The sequence below is a fragment of the Populus trichocarpa genome, chromosome 18 (assembly GCF_000002775.5).
Source record: "Populus trichocarpa isolate Nisqually-1 chromosome 18, P.trichocarpa_v4.1, whole genome shotgun sequence".
NCBI classification, from domain to species: domain Eukaryota; kingdom Viridiplantae; phylum Streptophyta; class Magnoliopsida; order Malpighiales; family Salicaceae; genus Populus; species Populus trichocarpa.
Window position 1 is genome coordinate 12,945,244 of NC_037302.2, and position 20,044 is coordinate 12,965,287.

The 20,044-nt window shown below is 35.3% G+C and overlaps 2 protein-coding genes and 1 long non-coding RNA gene across 8 annotated transcripts; 2 read left to right on the forward strand and 1 right to left on the reverse strand.

Moving 5' to 3' along the window:
• The first annotated feature begins 646 nt into the window (after positions 1-646).
• LOC18103409 (cysteine-rich receptor-like protein kinase 19) lies at positions 647-4,393 on the forward strand. Of its 2 annotated transcripts, XM_052448969.1 has the most exons (8): positions 647-1,092; positions 1,252-1,884; positions 2,259-2,387; positions 2,486-2,676; positions 2,799-3,009; positions 3,197-3,434; positions 3,532-3,682; positions 3,786-4,393. In XM_052448969.1, the coding sequence occupies exons 1-8, from the start codon at positions 765-767 to the stop codon at positions 4,095-4,097; spliced, it is 2,193 nt and encodes a 730-aa protein (XP_052304929.1). In that variant the 5' UTR covers positions 647-764; the 3' UTR covers positions 4,098-4,393. The 2 variants fall into 2 exon arrangements, with proteins under 2 accessions (XP_052304929.1, XP_024445709.2); XM_024589941.2 differs by having other exon boundaries at positions 647-1,884.
• A 5,064-nt stretch (positions 4,394-9,457) lies between these two features.
• LOC127904701 (uncharacterized) lies at positions 9,458-11,300 on the reverse strand. The gene is made up of 3 exons (XR_008058019.1): positions 11,170-11,300; positions 10,368-10,439; positions 9,458-9,743 (listed from the first exon to the last, which is right to left on the reverse strand). It is a non-coding gene; the product is annotated as an uncharacterized LOC127904701 (long non-coding RNA).
• A 3,245-nt stretch (positions 11,301-14,545) lies between these two features.
• Positions 14,546-19,411, forward strand: LOC18107793 (class V chitinase CHIT5a). Of its 5 annotated transcripts, none has more exons than XM_052449230.1 (3): positions 14,546-15,168; positions 18,547-19,067; positions 19,174-19,411. In XM_052449230.1, exons 1-3 carry the CDS (start codon positions 14,588-14,590, stop codon positions 19,212-19,214), a joined length of 1,143 nt encoding a protein of 380 aa, XP_052305190.1. In that variant the 5' UTR covers positions 14,546-14,587; the 3' UTR covers positions 19,215-19,411. The 5 variants fall into 5 exon arrangements, 4 of the variants coding, with proteins under 4 accessions (XP_052305190.1, XP_052305188.1, XP_052305189.1 ...); XR_008058133.1 differs by lacking the exon at positions 18,547-19,067 and adding an exon at positions 15,784-15,863 and having other exon boundaries at positions 14,551-15,689; positions 19,246-19,411; XM_052449228.1 differs by lacking the exon at positions 18,547-19,067 and having other exon boundaries at positions 14,550-15,689; positions 19,068-19,174.
• The last annotated feature ends 633 nt before the right edge of the window (positions 19,412-20,044 follow it).

The window sequence follows — 20,044 nt, forward strand, 5'->3', positions numbered from 1 at the left end:
ATATATAGAGGCGAAAGTAAAGTTGAGTAAAAATACTTGACTTATTTGATTATGGATGGATGTGGAGGTGGCATTTTTCAACCGCATGGACCTTTATACTCGAATTTATTTATATAATTAATTTATGATAGTTATGGTTTTTAAATGTGTATCTAAAATAATTTATTTAGTTTTTTATAAGATTATTTTGATTAACTTTGTTTGATAAATAAAAAATATTTTATTTTTTATGGTCTATATATTTTATATATCTAATAAAAAATATTGGTCATGAAAAAAATTATGTGGACCTATTAGAAGACCTCTAAAAAGTAGAAATAAGGGTACATTCACAAAAAATTTAAGAAATTTCATAAGACTCTGAATTTCATATCTTTAATTATATTTTGTAATTGAACGGAACTAATTTGGAATGGTTTTTTATTTTTTTTATTTTTCAAAATAAATTATAAAAAAACAATAAATACGTAATCTTTTAACATATCAACAAATATACAAGATCATTTTTTATATTAAAAATGAAAATAGAAGAAATGCAGTTTTTTACCGAAATTCTCCATTCCAAAACCTGAAAAAACGAAGCACATTTCGGTTTGGATGCGATTTTAATTTTTGGAGGTTTTAATTTACTGAAATTATACAAATCGAACAACCGAACGACGACCACCAGAGGAGGACTTGCCAGTCAACTGGTGCACGTGTATCCAAGACTCCAAGAATATCAAGCACCTGGCGCTACACTATGCATCAGCTTCCCCTGTCTCATGGCGATCAGAAATACCATTATCCTTCTCTTCTCGTTCGCCTTCCTATCTTCCCAAAATCGTTGTTCAGTTGCACAAAAATGGATTAAAGCTGGTTACTGGTACGGTGGTAGTGACTTCCCAATACCTGACATAAATTCTGCCTTGTTTACACACCTTCTTTGTGCATTTGCCAATGTCAACTCATCCACCTATGAGCTCTCCATCCCATCTGACTTTCAACAGAACTTCTCGATCTTCACCGGCATCGTCAAGCGCAAGAACCCTTCAATTGTAACGCTTCTGTCAATATGGAATGGGCAAGCTGAGACATACAAGTCCATTATAGGTGAGGCAGTTAACAGTTCTGTCTTGTCTTCAATGCTGACGCAATCTTCCTACAGGAAGTCTTTTATTGAATCTTCGGTAAAAACAGCTAGGACTCTTGGGTTTCAAGGAATAGACTTGTTCTGGCTTTGGCCTAATAGCACAGATTTGTCAAATATAGGAACTCTGTTGGATGAGTGGAGGGCTACTGTCGATTCCGAGCCAAGAAACTCAAGCGTGTCGAAGTTAATTCTAACAATGGGCGTTCGCTACTCACCAAGTCTTCAAAGTGTAAGTTATCCGATTAATTCAATGAAGAGGAATTTAGATTGGGCACATGTTGTAGCATATGACTATCACATGCCTTCAAGGGAGAACTTTACAGGCAACCATGCTGCTTTATATAATCCTTCAAGCAATATTTCTACCGATTTTGGCATTAGAGAATGGTTAAGTCGAGGATATCCAGCAAACAAACTACTTTTGGGTATGCCGTACCATGGATATGCCTGGAAACTAGTGGATCCCACTGACAATTCTCTTGGCGCACCAGCCTCAGGTCCTGGTGTTACCATTGATGGTTCAATAGGCTATAGGTTCGTCAGATCATTCATTCAAAATTATGGTTATGGAGCTAGGTCAGTTTATAATTCTACTTATGTAGTGAATTATTTCGTTGCTGGATCAACTTGGATCAATTTTGATGATGTGGAGACCGTTAGAGCTAAGATTTCTTATGCGAAGGAGAAGGGGCTACTTGGTTACAACGTGTTTCAAGTGATCAATGATGACAATTGGGCTCTTTCTCTGGCAGGTTGGTAATGATTTTTTATTAGATTGTAAATTATTCAGGAAAATTGAAAACTCTGGTAGCTTTGACAATACTCTGCGTCAGACAGAATACCACAGCACCAGCGTATCCCCACATCTGCTGTCAATCTAGGTGGAAGTCTAATCCTAAGCTTGCACTGTGTGTTTAGCATCTTGAACTGTTAAGTCTGTATGTAGATACCAACTAGGCTTTTGTTTATGCTTTGGTTTCTCCTGTGCCTGTTTGACATCATCACTAGTAAAAAAAGCAATTCTTTAGCCTTCCTTATACGCAACCACACAGAAGTTGAGTAAGAGTAGATGAAAAACTATGTATTCAATTTGATGAGAGATTAATTTAGTGGCCTGCATTAACAGCACAAGATGAGGTACACCAAGGAAAAAGGAGTTGGTTATGGCTAAAAATTGTGCTTCCAATTGCTTTGATCAGTATCTTATCAGCCTCATTGATGTTTTACTACAGAAGGAGACTTTTTGAGCGAGAAGGTAAACTTTAATCAATTGAGAGGGTTCATCATTTACTTTCAATAATGGAATGACAAACAGATAAACATTTTTGGGTTGCTTCCCTCTTCTATTTTCAGCTACAGGAACCAGAGTCTTAGGTGATAGAAGTTTCTCTGGTAGAGGAACTAGTTTATCGGCCGCTGCAGAAAATTTTGATGGTGATGCTCCTATCCTGCAAGTGTTCAGTTTTGAAAGCATTAAAGCAGCTACAAATAACTTTTCAAGAGAAAACCAGCTTGGAGAGGGTGGGTTTGGCCCTGTTTATAAGGTATTGTATGGTTCACCCTCTGTATTCCTGACTGGAAGTCTCACGTTTGGAAGGATTCATGTTCAGATTTTCAGGTTTGTTTACAGGAAATAATGCTAACATCAAGTGTCAAAATGTACTAGGGTAAATTACCAAGAGGCCTGGAAATAGCAGTGAAGAGGCTGTCAGCATCATCAACTCAAGGACTTGAAGAGTTCAAGAACGAGGTTTCGCTTACGGCTAGACTTCAACATGTAAATCTAGTTAGGCTTCTGGGATTTTGCTCCGAGAGGGGAGAGAAGATGCTAATATACGAGTACATGCCAAATAAAAGCTTGGATCTCTACCTCTTTGGTCTGCAATCTTTTTCTGATTAGTCATTGCAGCTAATAAGTACACATTTTATTGACAAGCAGTTTTTTTTCTCCACAAGCTCAAATCATTCTAGTCATCTGCATTGGGAGGTCTCAACGGATGCCAAATTAATGTCATTCTTAAGATAAGTAGAAACTAAAAGTTTCTCCTGTGCCATTTTATGCAGATCCAATTAGAAGGTATAGCTTGGATTGGAGTAAGCGGGTTCGTATCATTGAAGGGGTTACTCAAGGGCTTCTATACCTCCAAGAGTACTCAAATTTTACAATAATTCATCGAGATTTGAAATCTAGCAACATTTTACTAGACGATGAAATGAATCCAAAGATATCAGATTTTGGCATGGCTAAACTTTTCAGGAAAGATGTGTATGAAGCAAACACAAGCAGAATTGTTGGAACTTAGTAAGTAGTTGCCTCTCATTAACGATACTCTCCATCTCATTGACATCAACTTCTTATTTGCTGTACATACTTAGCATTAACATGTCCAATATTGCAGCGGCTATATTCCTCCTGAATATGCGAGGAAAGGCATATATTCCATAAAGTATGATGTTTATAGCTTTGGAGTTGTCCTACTTCAAATGATAAGTGGAAAGACGAATACACGTTTTTACAGCGAAAACGAAGACTTGAACCTTTTAGAATATGTGAGTTACTTGAATTCATATCATTATTTGCACCATTTGATTTGCTATTGAAGCTTTTCACGTAGAGTTGACAGCTTGAAATACATTGACTTGATGCATGCAGGCATATGACCTGTGGAAAAACGGGCGAGGAATGGAATTCATTGATCCATTTTTGGATGACTCATCCTCACCTTGTAAACTACTGACATGCATGCAAGTTGCTCTGCTGTGTGTCCAAGAAAATCCAGATGCTAGACCAACAATGCTAGAAGCTTTCTCAATGCTCAAAAATGATGATTCCCTGGCTATTGCTACTCCTGAAAGGCCAGGATTTTCAGAAAAAAAGAAAGGGGACATGGAAACTGCATCCTCATCCCAGCAAGTAATGTGTTCATTCAATGATTCGCAAGTTTCCCAATTGGAACCCCGTTGAAAATCCAACCTGTATTATGTTGAAGTTTGGTACCTAAGCTAGAACAGGATTACTTAGCAGTAATCTACTGCATGATTATCTAGTTGTTAGCTGAGATTACTATCTAGATTAGGATATGTTTTTGAATTCTTTTGTTGAGTTTATCTAGGATTAAACTAACTTGTAAACATCTCCTTAAATAAAGGAGAAGTTGGCTGGTACGTTTCTAGTGTTTGCTTTTCTTTGTAATTCTGTTTTCTTTTCCTATAAATAAAAGGGCATGGGATGGCAGTAACCAACAACTCAATTCTGCTCTTTGTTCTTTATACTTAAATACTAAGTTCTGTGTTCTTTCTTTTGTTCTTTCCATCGTGAACTTAGTTCTTTGTTCTTTTCTCTTTTATCAGCAAACATAAGGTTGTTCTTTATATTTCTACAATTGGTATCAGAGCATCCTTAGGATCTTTGAAGGGCTTTCTTGTGAGTGAGAAACACGAGAGTACAGAGAGGATAAATCAAAGTTTTTACTTTGAGGGTTGGTGAGTGAAAAACACGAGAGAATAAAGTGAGTTTTTTTTAATGGATTCTGCAAGCTTTTCACCAAAAACACCATTGTTTACGGGACAGAATTTTGGTGTGTGGGCTGTAAAAATGGAAACCTATCTCAAAGCTCTTGATTTATGGGAGATAGTGGAAAGTGATAGGCAACCTACTCCTTTAGGTAACAATCCCACAATTGCACAGATGAAGTTCTTTAATGAAGAAAAGGCAAAGAGATTCAAAGCTCTTTCTTGTCTTCATAATGTTGTAAGTGAAGACATCTTCACAAGGATCATGGCATGCAAATCTGCCAAGGAAACATGGGATAAATTAAAAGCAGAGTTCCATGGTGATGAGAAGTCAAGAAGGATGCAGATTCTGAATCTGAGAAGACAATTTGAAGGTCTGAAGATGAAAGAAAATGAGAGCATCAAAGATTTCTCTTCTCAAATTTCAAAACTTGTGAATCAAGTAAGACTTTTGGGAGAAGATTTTCCAGACTCTAGAATTGTAGAGAAAGTCTTGGTGAGTCTGCCAGAAAAGTTTGAACATAAAATCTGTTCTTTAGAAGATTCAAAAGATTTTTCTGAAATGAGCTTGCAAGAACTAGTAAATGCATTGCAAGCTGTGGAGCAAAGGCAAGCATATAGACAAGAAGGATCAAGTGAAGGAGCTCTTGTAGCAGTTTACAAAGATAAGAGTCGGGCTAAGAACATCTTCAGAAATAATCAAGAAGGAAAAAGAGAAAAAGGGAGAAGCTGGAAATCTGCTAACTGGCAACAGAACATCAATAACAGCTTTATGAGGGGAAAAGAGAAGAAAGAGCATTTTCCTGCTTGCAAATACTGTCAGAAAACTAATCATCTTGAAGCCTGGTGTTGGCTCAAGAATGCTCAATGCCGAAACTGCAAGCAATTTGGGCACATCCAAAGATTTTGCAAAAATAAAACAGAAACTAAACAACAAGCTCAAGTAGCCGATTGTTTAGAAGTCAAAGAAGATCTTTTATTCATGGTCACAATTCAGGACATGTGTAATTCAGCAGAGCCAAAGGACTCATAATGGCTCATTGATAGCGGCTGCACTAACCATATGACAGCAGACTTAAGCTTATTCAGAGACTTGGATAAAAGCTACCTATCTAAAGTCAGAATTGGCAATGGAGACTTTGTGAAGGTTGAAGGAAAAGGAGCAATTGCAGTAGAAACATTGTCAGGTACAAAAATTCTTAAAAATGTTCTTTATGTGCCTAAGATCAACCAAAATCTAGTTAGTGTGGGTCAATTGATTGAATCTGGCTATTCAATAGTCTTTAATGATGGAGTGTGTGACATTAAAGATAAAAATGGAGTACTTTTACTTTCTGCAAAAATGATGAACCGAAGTTTTAATGTTAACTAGAAGGAAGTATGTTTGAGTGCCAATACCTATGAGAACAATGAATCTGTTCTTTGGCACAAAAGGTTGGGACACTTCAACTATGCAACTCTAAAAAGAATGGCTGACCAGCAGATGACTCACGGGTTACCAGATATTCAAGAACAACAAATTATGTGTGAAGCTTGTCAGCTGGGAAAACAAACCAGAACTGCTTTTCCTGACAATGCATATAGGGCAGTGTCTAAACTCCAGCTTGTACACACAGATGTGTGTGGACCTATGCACAATGAATCATTAAATGGTTCAAAATATTTTCTTCTATTTATTGATGATTTTAGTAGGTACTGCTGGGTTTACTTTCTAAAATCCAAAGCTGATGTGTTTGCTGAGTTTGTTAAGTTCAAGGCAGCAGTTGAACTAGAAACAAGAAACAAATTGAAGATATTGAGATCTGACAATGGAGGAGAGTATACATCTCGACAATTTGAAGCATACCTTGCTAAAGAAGGGATTAAACACCAGCTGACTGTTCCTTACACACCACAGCAGAATGGTGTAAGTGAAAGAAGAAACCGAACATTGATGGAGATGGCAAGATGTTTGCTATATGAGAAGAAGCTGCCATTGAATTTCTGGGCAGAAGCAATAAACACAGCATCATATCTTATAAACCGAATGGCTTCAAGAGTTTTAGCAGATAAAACTCCTTATGAACTCTGGTATGGTTTTAAACCTAGTATTGATCATTTAAAGGTGTTCGGCAGTATTTGTTATGTTTTGAAACCTGAAGTTAGAAGAAGAAAACTTGATCAAAAGGCTGATATAGGGATCTTTATAGGCTATAGTACAACATCTAAGGCTTATAAAGTTTATGATCTGAATTTTAACAAAGTTGTGGTTACTAGAAATGTCAAAGTTGTAGAAAATGCTACTTGGGATTGGAAAAATTCATCAGGTGAAGGATCAAAACAGATACAACAAGATGAGTTGGATGCTGCAAACATGATTGATCAACAAACAGATGTTGCTGGGAATATTGAGCAACAAACTGAGTGGGATGTTGCAGAGAATATTGATGATCAACCAGTAAAGGGGTCAAGATCTCTATCAGATATCTATAGCAGGTGCAATGTAGCTGAGGCAGAACCTGTAGATGTTGAAGAAGCTATGAATTCTCAAGTTTGGATAGCAGCAATGAAGGAAGAGTTTGTAATGATAGACAAAAATCAAACATGGATGCTAGTTGACAGACCAACTCATAAGAAGGTAATTGGAGTGAAATGGATTTTCAAAACAAAATTAAATGCAGATGGTAAGATCAACAAGCATAAAGCCAGACTTGTAGTGAAAGGATATTCACAAGAGGCAGGGATCGACTTCACAGAAACTTTTGCTCCAGTTTCCAGACATGAAACAATGAAGCTCCTGTTTGCTCTAGCAGCACAAAACGGTTGGTATATATTTCAATTGGATGTTAAATCAGCATTTTTGAATGGTGTGCTAAATGAAGAGATTTATGTTGAGCAACCTGCTGGTTTTGAAAAATCAAATTCAACAAACAAAGTTTATTTACTGGAGAAGGCTTTGTATGGATTGAAACAAGCTCCTAGAGCTTGGTATAGCAGGTTGGATAATCATCTTTTAAGCTTGGGATTTAACAGGAGCATGAATGAGGTAACTTTATATGTGAAGCATGCTGAAGGACATAAACTCATTGTATCAGTTTATGTTGATGATTTGCTAATCACAGGGGACAAGGAGCAGCTTGTAGAGGAATTCAAAACCAATATGAAAGACATGTTTGAGATGAATGAACTTGGTTTGTTGACATATTTTTTAGGAATGGAAGTAACTCAGTCTGATCAAGGTTACTTTCTTTGTCAAAAACGTTTTTCCTTGAAAATACTGGACAATTTTGCAATGAGCAAATGCAAGCCAGTAAGCACACCTATGATACAGGGGCAGAAGCTAATGAAAGAAGATGGATCTCCAAAAGCTGATGGGAAAGTTTATAGGAGTCTAATTGGGAGTTTGCTATATTTAACATCCACACGTCCTGACATTCAATTTGCTGTGAATTATCTTTCCAGGTTCATGCAAGAGCCAAGTCAAAACCACTTTGTGGCAGCTAAGAGAGTATTAAGATATTTGAGAGGGACTGCAGGTTTTGGCATACATTTTGTGAAGTCCAACTCAATCAATCTTGTTGGATTTTCAGACAGTGACTGGGGAGGAAGTGATGAAGGAATGATGAGTACTTCAGGTTACTGTTTTGCTGTGGGAAAGAGTGTGTTTTGCTGGAATTCAAAGAAACAATCAGTGGTGGCACATTCTACAGCAGAGGCTGAATATATAGCTGCTTATGTAGCAGCAAAACAACTTATATGGCTGAGGAAAATGCTAAGTGACTTAGATTGCAATCAACAAAATCCCACAACATTGTTTTGTGACAACACATCAGCTATAGCCATTTCTAAAAATTCTGTTTTTCATGATAGAACCAAGCACATGAAGATCAAATTTCATGCAATCAGGCAGTTTCAGCAAGAAGGAGAACTGGAACTATGCTATTGCACTTCTGAAGATCAACTAGCAGATTTTTTCACAAAATCGTTGGCTAAAACCAGGTTTGAAGATCTGAGGGCAAGAATTGGAATGACTAGCTTTGGAACCAAGGAGGAGTGTTGAAGTTTGGTACCTAAGCTAGAACAGGATTACTTAGCAGTAATCTACTGCATGATTATCTAGTTGTTAGCTGAGATTACTATCTAGATTAGGATATGTTTTTGAATTCTTTTGTTGAGTTTATCTAGGATTAAACTAACTTGTAAACATCTCCTTAAATAAAGGAGAAGTTGGCTGGTACGTTTCTAGTGTTTGCTTTTCTTTGTAATTCTGTTTTCTTTTCCTATAAATAAAAGGGCATGGGATGGCAGTAACCAACAACTCAATTCTGCTCTTTGTTCTTTATACTTAAATACTAAGTTCTGTGTTCTTTCTTTTGTTCTTTCCATCGTGAACTTAGTTCTTTGTTCTTTTCTCTTTTATCAGCAAACATAAGGTTGTTCTTTATATTTCTACATATTAAGCTAAAGAAATTATAACTTAGCTTCTGTCGTCCTGACCTCTGTTCTTCTTCCTTGCACTCATTAAATCTTTGTTGATATTTGTTGCTAAATGTTTTTTGTCCATCTACAAATAGAGTAGAACTTCTGTTGAAGTCTCCTTCCAGATAAAAAACGAGGGAAGGACATTTTCCACCATACAAGTCTGGCCTTGATCTTCACAAGGTTGTACCTACCAAGTCCCAAAAAGAAAGCGTTCATGTAATGCAATGCCCTTTCTGCAAATAGTTATTCTGTCACGACCCGAATCCCGGGTCCATGACCGGCAACGCAGGAGCGGTGCCGGAAGGACACCCCGCCCGCGCTAAGCCTCAAAACGGACATATCAAAGAATAATTTATTCAAAAATACGCAGCATTTCATAATCTTCAGAAATCTTATATTATTCAAAACTGATGAAACCAAAAGATAGTTTAAAACTCCTCATTAGTAATTAAAACAAAAACAATAATCCATAATACTCATTACATTGTCAAAATCCAAACTTAATCAAAACAAGGTAATAGTGGAGCGCCTAAGACATCGAATCAAACAGCCTTGAAAGATAAGCAAGGCATACCGACCCAAAACTGAAGAAGCAGGAACACTCAACAAGGTTCACCTGCTATCAGAAACTAAGAACCTGAAATAATATTAAGAATGAGGGGTGAGTTCAACCAACTCAGTGAGGGAATAATAATTAATATACATTTTAGATATTCTTGATATTAATAGTTCGCAAGATCCTTTATCTTGATATACATATACATATACATATACATACTGAACATATCATATACATATCATATACATACTAAACATATCATCATAACGTAGTGGACTATATGTCAGAGATCAGATGACACCCGAAGGTGACCAGATGACACCCGAAGGTGACCAGACCAGATGACACCCGAAGGTGACCACTGTGGGATGATCAGTCGCCACAGGCTGATGCCTCTCTCACCAGCTAGGTATACATACAGAATACTATGTGCACATAGGCTAACTACTCTCTGTTAGCATGGAGTTACTGACAAGTCCCATATCAAGGCATAATAGATATTCACATAATCATCAAAGAAACGTATATCATATCACATAGAATTTACTTTGACAGATTGCGAGTGCAAATTCAAGAATAAATGAGTACTCGGAAAATAAGCAACATATATAATTATTCAAGAAATTAACGAGTTGTACTCATTGTATAATCAACATACATATTTACTTATCATATATGCATATTAAAGATTATTCCACTCACCCGGAAAATATAGAACTAAAAGGAATGTCAGACGAAAGACCCGAAAATCCTATTGAGGATCGTTAGGAGAACCTACAACAATATATGAAATATACTCAAAAAATAACTCAAACAAAAGATCCCAATGCATAAAATAAAATCAGCTTAGTCTCCTAAGTTTATGGACTAAAACGACAATTTTCCAAAACAGGGACCAAAACGTAATTTTACCAAAACTGGACCAATCTGGAAAATACATAACTATACTGAATTTTCACCCATAAACCATCCTTAATTCTGTCTAGAACGAACCAGGGACCGAACTGTAATTTTCATAAAGTTCAGGGACTAAAATGTAAATTCCCAAAATTGAGGGACCAAACTGAAAATATTCCAAATCAATTATCAAACTCAGATTCATTATCCTTAACCTCATAATAACACTGTCCAGAATCTCAAAATACAATTAGGGGTCAAATTATAATTTTCCCAAAGTTTAGGGACTAAACTGTAATTTCACAAATTGAGGGACCAAATTGAATTTTCGTCATCTTCAACCTCAAACCCAGAATTTCACAGATTACCTATTGTCATCTCCTGATTTCTAACATAATTTCACCATTCAAATAAAAATCATAACTCAAAATCATCATCTTTACCTTCAATCTCTCACAATCAACTAATTAACCAATTACCCACAACAATCAACCCATAACCTTCCAATTAATTCATCAATCAAACTCAAAACACAATATTCAAAACCCTGACATTTATCAAAACAGAACTTAAAGCTTAAAGAACACATATTTATACATAATTTTACCTTTAAACTTATTTCCTCCAATTCTCTTCTCCTTTCCTTATCTTTCCCTCTTTTCTCTTCTTCTTCCTCCTCTTTTCTTCTCTTCTCCCGTCAGTTTTCACTCTTAAAACACAGCTCTCCTCTTCTATTTTCTTTTCTATTTATATTTATCAACTCTTTGTTCAATTACTACAATACCCCTTATTCATTTATACTCATTTTTAGCCTTTAAGGGCTTTATTGCCTTTTACCTACTCATTAAATTTCAAAACATCACATATTCCAGCTTGGGTGGTAAGTCATTGAAAGCTCATTCCCGATCCTTGTTAATTTCCCAAAAAGAAAGACGAGCCTAAGAGTCCAGAGTGTTTACGCTCTACAGATTTTACGAAAGGCACAAAAAGACTCCTGAGAGGGCATCCTACCATGGCAACGCCCAAAGAGATACATATTCTAATGGCAGCTTCACCAACTGCATCAACTAGGGTATTTAAGATGAACTAGCAGTTACAATAGGTTTTTATTAGATCATTGGGGTGGTACGCCGCATGTCAGGTAAAAAAAATTAATGTAAAAAAATATTTATTTGTTGTAAATTTGTTTTTTTAATAGAAAAAAATATTAAACTACATAGAGATTTATATGATATGATTTTGTCAACTTGACAAGATCATAGATAATCTGAACTACCAATAACAATATAATTTGACTAAAAAATTTAAGAATACATCTTTTTTAAAATATTGAAATGATAACTCGGATTAATTCGAGTTAACTTGTTAAATCTGTCACTTTGGTCATGAGATCCTAATAACCTCATAGAAAACAAATAAAAAAATATTAAACTCAATTTACAATCAACTCAATTTTGAATGATGAAATTAAAAACAAAATTCAACTAAAAAATAAACCAAGTCAACCCGGGTTAACCTGTCAAACTTAGGTCATGAGATCAGGATAACATCATATAATGCAAATTAAAATAAATTATGAAGTTCAATTCTCGATCAATCCAATTTTAAATGATGATATTAAAAACAATTAACTAAAAAAGACACAAAAAACCACCTGATTCAACCTGAGTCAATCGACCAAACCCTTAACCTGGGTTATGAGATCAGGATAACTTCATATAATGCAAATTAAAATAAATTATGAAGTTCAATTCTCAATAAATCCAATGTTAAATGATGATATTAAAAACAATTAACTAAAAAAGACATAAAAAACCATTTGATTCAACCTGAGTCAATCGATCAAACCATTAACCCGGGTTATGAGACTAGGACAATTTCATAGAACGCAAGCCGAAACAAATTATAAAGCCCATAACTAAGGTCATGATACTATGATAACCCAATAAAAAACAAATAAAAAAAATTAAAACTCAATTCTCAATCACCTCAATGTTGAAGGATTAAATTGAAAAATTATCAGAGTCAACCTGGGTTAATAAATCAAATTTAGGTTAGGATATCGGGATAACTTCATAGAAAGAAAGAAAAATTTTGAAGTTTAATTCTCAATCAATCGAGTGTTAGAGGATAAAATTGAAAAAAAAATCACTTTAAAAGGGATGAAAAACAAACTGAGTCAACTTGGCTAAGTCGCAATCCTAGCAACCCGAGTCATGAGACCGTGATAACCCCATAAAAAATAAATCAAAATAGATTATGAAGTCAATACACAATAAATCCAATATTGAAGGATGAAATTGAAAAAAAAAACTAAATTTGAATTTTAAAAAAAAAAGATCCTCTAAATGTTGAGGACTAAAGTGAAAAATACCTTGGATTCACTATTCATCATGTTGGGGCATTTAATTTTAGTTAATGAATAATAGTGTCTATTCAATTTTAATTTTTTTATTAAAAAAAATTAGTGTAAACTCATAAGTCATTTAATTTAATTTATATGGAATGATGATCATTTATTGTCAGATAAATTCATAATAAAGTAGAGAATAACACGGCTTTTACATAAAAAAAAAATCTTCAAAAAACTAACAAGATAAAATTTGTTAGACAAACTTTTTTTTTTTTTCCTTATGAATTTTTGCCAAAAACTTCTCTAGAGAAGGAAAACCTTCTCAAAACTAAACCCAATGAAAAAGTATTGGGCTCAAAACCTAGCCCAATAACAAAGAAAAGAAGGGCTACTAAAATGGGAGGAAAATATGGGCTCGTAATTGGGCCCAATAACAAAGGGAGAATTTGTCCAAGCCACCGAAACATCCCAACTTAAAAAACAAATTCCATCAAGGCCCATTGAACAACTGTTTAAAGGCCCATAACCATTTGAAATATTTTCGAGTTTGTCAGTATCATATGATATGAGAGAAATTTAGTTTTCGAGATAGAGAAATATTGTGTTTTATGGGCTCGATGTTGCTCTTGAGTTTTCAATTTCTCAAAATGGACAAACAAGATTAAATTAATTATTGGAAGCATTGTAAGTAGACTAGCTCGGCATATCTTCAAGAAATCTGATTTGTTCAAGCTACAACATGTATCTTGACCGCTGCTTGTTTTTCTAATCAGAAATGTCTAATTCTCCTGTCCAATTTCTCGTGATTACACTGTTTTATTATTCTTGAGTCCTATCCTTCTTTTTTTATCCGAACTACTTTTCAGCTTGATTCAAAACAAACATAAATAAAACTATTGAATGGGTCTCGAGGGACGGCTTCTAGATATATTATAATGGTCATTTACCTAATCCTCTAGCACCCATGGAAATAATATGAAATAATATTGTCAGATTAGAACTAGAACTATGAAAGGTATAATTCAACTAATTAGATTCTAAATTTACTTTTTAGAAGTTATCAGTTCAAGTTTCATAAATTTCAGAAACATTGAAAGCTTACATAGTCGTTAACATTACAACCCGTGAGATTAGTTGAGGTGCACGCAAGCTGGTATACCTACGTTAATCAAAAAAAAAATTGTAGGAGTTTAATAATTTTTTTTAATATATTTTAAAAATATTAAATTAATATTTTTAAATCATTTTAATAAGTTTGAAATTTTAAATTAAATGATTTAAATGCATTACAAAAACAATAATGTTTAAGTGCTCGACACCCGACGCACTTTGAGTGGCACGTAATAAATCACAATCACTACATGGTCAAATAGCCTACTTTTCTTGTAAAACAATCACCAATGCTCAAAATAGCTGACAAATTCCTTCAACTTCCAACAATGCTAGGATAAGCACAACCATCCAAAACATGTACCAACGAGAAATAAGTATAATAAAGAATTGTCAACCTTTATGTTTTCATAATTTTTTTTAATTTTTTTTAAGTGGATATTCAGACCATGTATACTTTGATCAGGCTTTAAAATTAATATTTATATAAATCTTGATATTTCTCAATGTATATATATAGGTACAAATCTTTGACAATGAGAGCATTACCCCAAAGCACTCAATGGCTAGCCACAAATTGGTTCTTCTCCTTCCAGTCATTGTACTCTTTACCATCACCACCGGATATGTCATGGCTTCACCTCCGGCTGTCAAAGCTGCGTATTGGCCTTCTTGGACTCAAACTTTCCCACCTTCAGCCATAGACACCACTTTGTTCACACACGTCTTCTATGCCTTTCTCTTGCCGAGTAATGTCACTTTCAAGCTCGAAGTATCCGAGTCAACTGCTTCCCTGCTCAAGAATTTCACTGGCACCCTTCATCAGAAAAACCCACCAGTGAAGACACTAGTCTCAATTGGGGGAGGTAGTAGTGATCCAAAACTCTTTGCTAGAATGGCGTCAAATAAAGGGTCACGTAGCATTTTCATAGATTCAGCAATGGAAGTGGCGAGAAGACATGGATTTGATGGGCTGGATCTTGACTGGGAATTTCCTAAGGACCCAAAAGAGATGGTTGACTTGGGCCAGCTGTTTAAAGAATGGAGAGTTGCTATCAGAAAGGAAGCCAAGTCCACCCACCGGTCTCCTCTGTTGCTCACGGCTGCCGTCTACTTCTCCGTCGACTTTCAATGGGACGAGACCTACCGGAAGTATCCAGTGGCATCCATCGCCAAAAGCTTGGATTGGGTCAATGCAATGTGTTTTGATTATCGTGGTTCATGGGACACTTCGGCTACAGGAGCTCACGCGGCATTATATGATCCTAAAAGCAACATCAGCACGAGCTATGGGCTTACGTCGTGGGTTCGTGCTGGTGTGCCTCGAAACATGGTGGTCATGGGCCTGCCCCTGTACGGGAGGACTTGGCAGCTTAAAGACCCGAAGGTAAATGGAATCGGAGCACCGGCCACGGCGGCCGGTCCTGGAGATGATGGCGTCCTGATATTTTCCCAGGTGGAGAAATTCAATAAAGAGAATGGTGCCACCGTGGTGTATGATGCCAAAACTGTATCCACGTATTCTTATGCCGGGACTTCTTGGATTGGATATGATGATAGCCGATCCACAACTGTGAAGCTAAAGTTTGCTCAGGCACTTGGTCTTCGTGGTTACTTCTTTTGGGCCCTCAGTTATGATAGCGAGTGGGAAATCTCAAAACAAGGTAAACCTGTTTCCGGCCATGAATTACAGCTACCATTTCGTGAATTATTTTAGGGTACGTTAACGTTCTCTTTGATTATTTTTTCTTTCTTCAGCTTCAAGGGCATGGGTCATCGGATAAAAAGGGTTGGAGCTTTCTAATTTCCAGGAGGTTGTGGGATCTCGACTTGAAGCCACGGTCATGGAGAATGGAAGATCTCATTTTATTTGTGTCCCAAAATTATTGATTAGTCGATTTATTAAAAGTAAGATTAATCGTGTTTAAAATGTTGATTAAACGACTTTCATGCGTGTATTTGTGAAAATATAAATAATAGAGCGAGTTTGGCAGTGTGGTTGCGGGTGCTTTTCAAATAACTTTTCGTGCCGAAATGCATGCCAATGATGTTTTTTATTTTTTAAAAATTATTTTTGACATCAGCACATCAAAACGATCCAAAAAGTACAAACTGCACTTAATTTTAGCAAAAAAAAAATTTAAATTTAGACAAAACACAGGTACAAATACAATACCAAACGTTCTCTAAGAAAACTACTCTTCTGATTATACACACGCCCAAGGAAAAAAAAAAAAGTTGGCCGAGTCATTCAACAAAGATGCTTTTGTTTCAACTCTTCCCTTTTGAAAAAACGTAGTTGTTAAATTCAGTTTAGCTTGTGAATTTGTAATTTGTAAAATCATATTCTTATTTGAGCCGAGTTTCATTTCAAATTACTTTGGAGATTGATCCGATAAATCTTATATATTCAATCAAATCCATGTAAAAACTAGTTATTTAACTTTAATTTTTTAAAAAACTTTATCTGAAATAACATATTTATTTAAAAAATAAAATAAAATAATTTTAGAATTGATTTGAGTTGATTTGACAAACTCATTATTCAGACCAAAACTTTACAAGAAAAACATATGGCTATGCAAGGAAAAAATATATATTTTATACCAATGCTTTTTTCTATTTATTTTACATGTAACTAGTTTTTGGCACATGCTACACTATAAGTCAAATTAAAAAAAAAATATGAATATAAAAAAACTGTCTAGACTAAAAGGAATTATTTGGTATTATTATTAAACTCAATCCAATGAGTCAATCTTAAATTCAACCGGTCCAACTTCTTGCCTAATCCAAATTTAAAATAGCCTACTTTTCTTGTAAAACAATCACCAATGATCAAAATAGCTTACTTATTCCTTCAATTTCCAACAATGCCTCCAACAATGCCAGGATAAGCACAACCATCCAAAACATGTACCAACAAGAAATAAGTATAACAAGATGGCATACTCGCATGTTGCCTCAAGCTTATGAAACAAATTTGCTTGATGGTCTTATAATTGTGAATCAGTGCTAGATAAGTAATAGAAACTAAAGGTGTGATGGAACCAATATTCCATGACGGAAAAAAAAAGTTGTGTTGGTGATAAAAAATTTAAAGACTAAATAGAATGATTTGTAGCAATCCACAGTGTTTTGCGAAGAAAGATACAATGATTTCCCCATATGATTTAACTTTTTTGTTAAAAAAAAATTACAAAGCTAAATTCTCAATCAACTCAATATTAAAAAAATAAAATCGAAAAGGATAATGTTGAAAAAAATCATAACAAAAAAACAGGAAAAAACAGGAAAAAAAAACCATGTTGGAAACACCGTAGCAATCCACAGTGTTTTGTGAGGAAAGCTTTAGTTCTTCCCCACATGATTTAGCCTTACTTGTAATTGTAATTCTCAACCAGCTCAATATTAAAAAAATAAAATCAAAAAGGATAATTTTAAAAAAATCATAAGAAAAGAAAAATCATGTGGGAGACACTTTAGCAATCCACAATGTTTTGTGAGGAAAGCTACCGTGTTTTTCCCATGTAATTTAGTTTTATTGTAGTTATAATTGTAATTATCAACCAACTCAATATTAAAAAAATAAAATCAACAAAGATAATTTTGAAAAAAATCATAACAAAAAAAAACATGTGGGGAAATACTATAACAATGCATAGTGTTTTAAAAAAAAATTACAAAGTTAAATTCTAACCAGCTCAATATTAAAAAAATAAAATAAAAAATAATAATTTAAAAAAAAAACAAAAAAAAAATATGATAGCAATCCATAATAACATACGTAGAAAATTATAGTGTTTTCACAACGAATTTGAGCTATATTGTAATAAAGAATTGTCAACTTTTTCGTTTTCATAATCTCTTTGATATTTATCTATGTATATATATATAGGCACAAATCTTTGACAATGAGAGCATTACCCCAAAGCACTCAATGGCAAGCCACAAATTGGTTCTTCTCCTTCCAGTCATTGTACTCTTTACCATCACCACCGGATATGTCATGGCTTCACCTCCGGCTGTCAAAGCTGCGTATTGGCCTTCTTGGACTCAAACTTTCCCACCTTCAGCCATCGACACCACTTTGTTCACACACGTCTTCTATGCCTTTCTCTTGCCGAGTAATGTCACTTTCAAGCTCGAAGTATCCGAGTCAACTGCTTCCCTGCTCAAGAATTTCACTGGCACCCTTCATCAGAAAAACCCACCAGTGAAGACACTAGTCTCAATTGGGGGAGGTAGTAGTGATCCAAAACTCTTTGCTAGAATGGCGTCAAATAAAGGGTCGCGTAGCATTTTCATAGATTCAGCAATGGAAGTGGCGAGAAGACATGGATTTGATGGGCTGGATCTTGACTGGGAATTTCCTAAGGACCCAAAAGAGATGGTTGACTTGGGCCAGTTGTTTGAAGAATGGAGAGTTGCTATCAGAAAGGAAGCCAAGTCCACCCACCGGTCTCCTCTGTTGCTCACGGCTGCCGTCTACTTTGCCGTCGACTTTCAATGGGACGAGACCTACCGGAAGTTTCCAGTGGCATCCATCGCCAAAAGCTTGGATTGGGTCAATGCAATGTGTTATGAATACCGTGGTTCATGGGACACTTCGGCTACAGGAGCTCACGCGGCATTATATGATCCTCATGGCAACATAAGCACGAGCTATGGGCTTACGTCGTGGGTTCGTGCTGGTGTGCCTGGAAACATGGTGGTCATGGGCCTGCCCCTGTACGGGAAGACTTGGCTGCTTAAAGACCCGAAGGTAAATGGAATCGGAGCACCGGCCACGGCGGCCGGTCCTGGAGATGATGGCGTCCTGATATTTTCCCAGGTGGAGAAATTCAATAAAGAGAATGGTGCCACCGTGGTGTATGATGCCAAAACTGTATCCACGTATTCTTATGCCGGGACTACTTGGATTGGATATGATGATAGCCGATCCACAACTGTGAAGCTAGAGTTTGCTCAGGCACTTGGCCTTCGTGGTTACTTCTTATGGGCCCTCAGTTATGATAGCGAGTGGGAAATCTCAAAACAAGGTAAACCTGTTTCCGGCCATGAATTACAGCTACCATTTCGTGAATTATTTTAGGGTAGGTTAACGTTCTCTTTGATTATTTTTTTCTTTATTTTTTCTTTCTTCAGCTTCAAGGGCATGGGTCATAAAAAGGTTTGGAGCTTTCTAATTCCCAGGAGGTTGTGGGATCTCGACTTGAAGCCACGGTCATGGAGAATGGAAGATCTCATTTTATTTGTGTCCCAAAATTATTGATTAGTCGATTTATTAAAAGTAAGATTAATCGTGTTTAAAATGTTGATTAAACGACTTTCATGCGTGTATTTGTGAAAATAGAAATAATTAAGAAAACTACTCTTCTGATTATACACACGCCCACGGAAAAAAAACAAATGCTTTCGTTTCAACTCTTCCCTTTTGAAAAAACAGCTGTTAAATTCAGATTAGCGTGTGAGTTTGTAACTTGTCAACTCATTGGTTCGGGTTGAGTTTCATCTCCAATTAGTTTAAAAATTGATTTAATAAATCTAATTAATTTAGTCAACACACATATAAGTTCTAGTCATGACAATTCCAATTATTTTAAAAAAAGTCTTTGTTTGAAACAATATCATCATTTAAAAAACAAAATAATATAATCTTAAGATTGGTCATTTACTTGATAAACTCATTTTTCAGACCAAATGTAATAGCTATATTTAATAAAAAAAAACTTATAAGAAATACATGACTAAGCAAAGGGAAATATATTTTATACCAACTCTTATTTATTTTACATGTAACTATCAAAATGAATATAAAAAATTTGTTCGAATCATAAGAAATTATTTGATATTATTGTTAATTCAATCTAGTGAGTTAATTTTAAATTCTCTTGACTAGACTCTTTATCTAACTCGAGTTTAAAATTAAATTTTATAGAAGTTGCTCTAACATAACTCAATCGACTTGGCATATCCAAAGTTAACATGAATAATTGTTAGAAACTGTAGTTTGGAT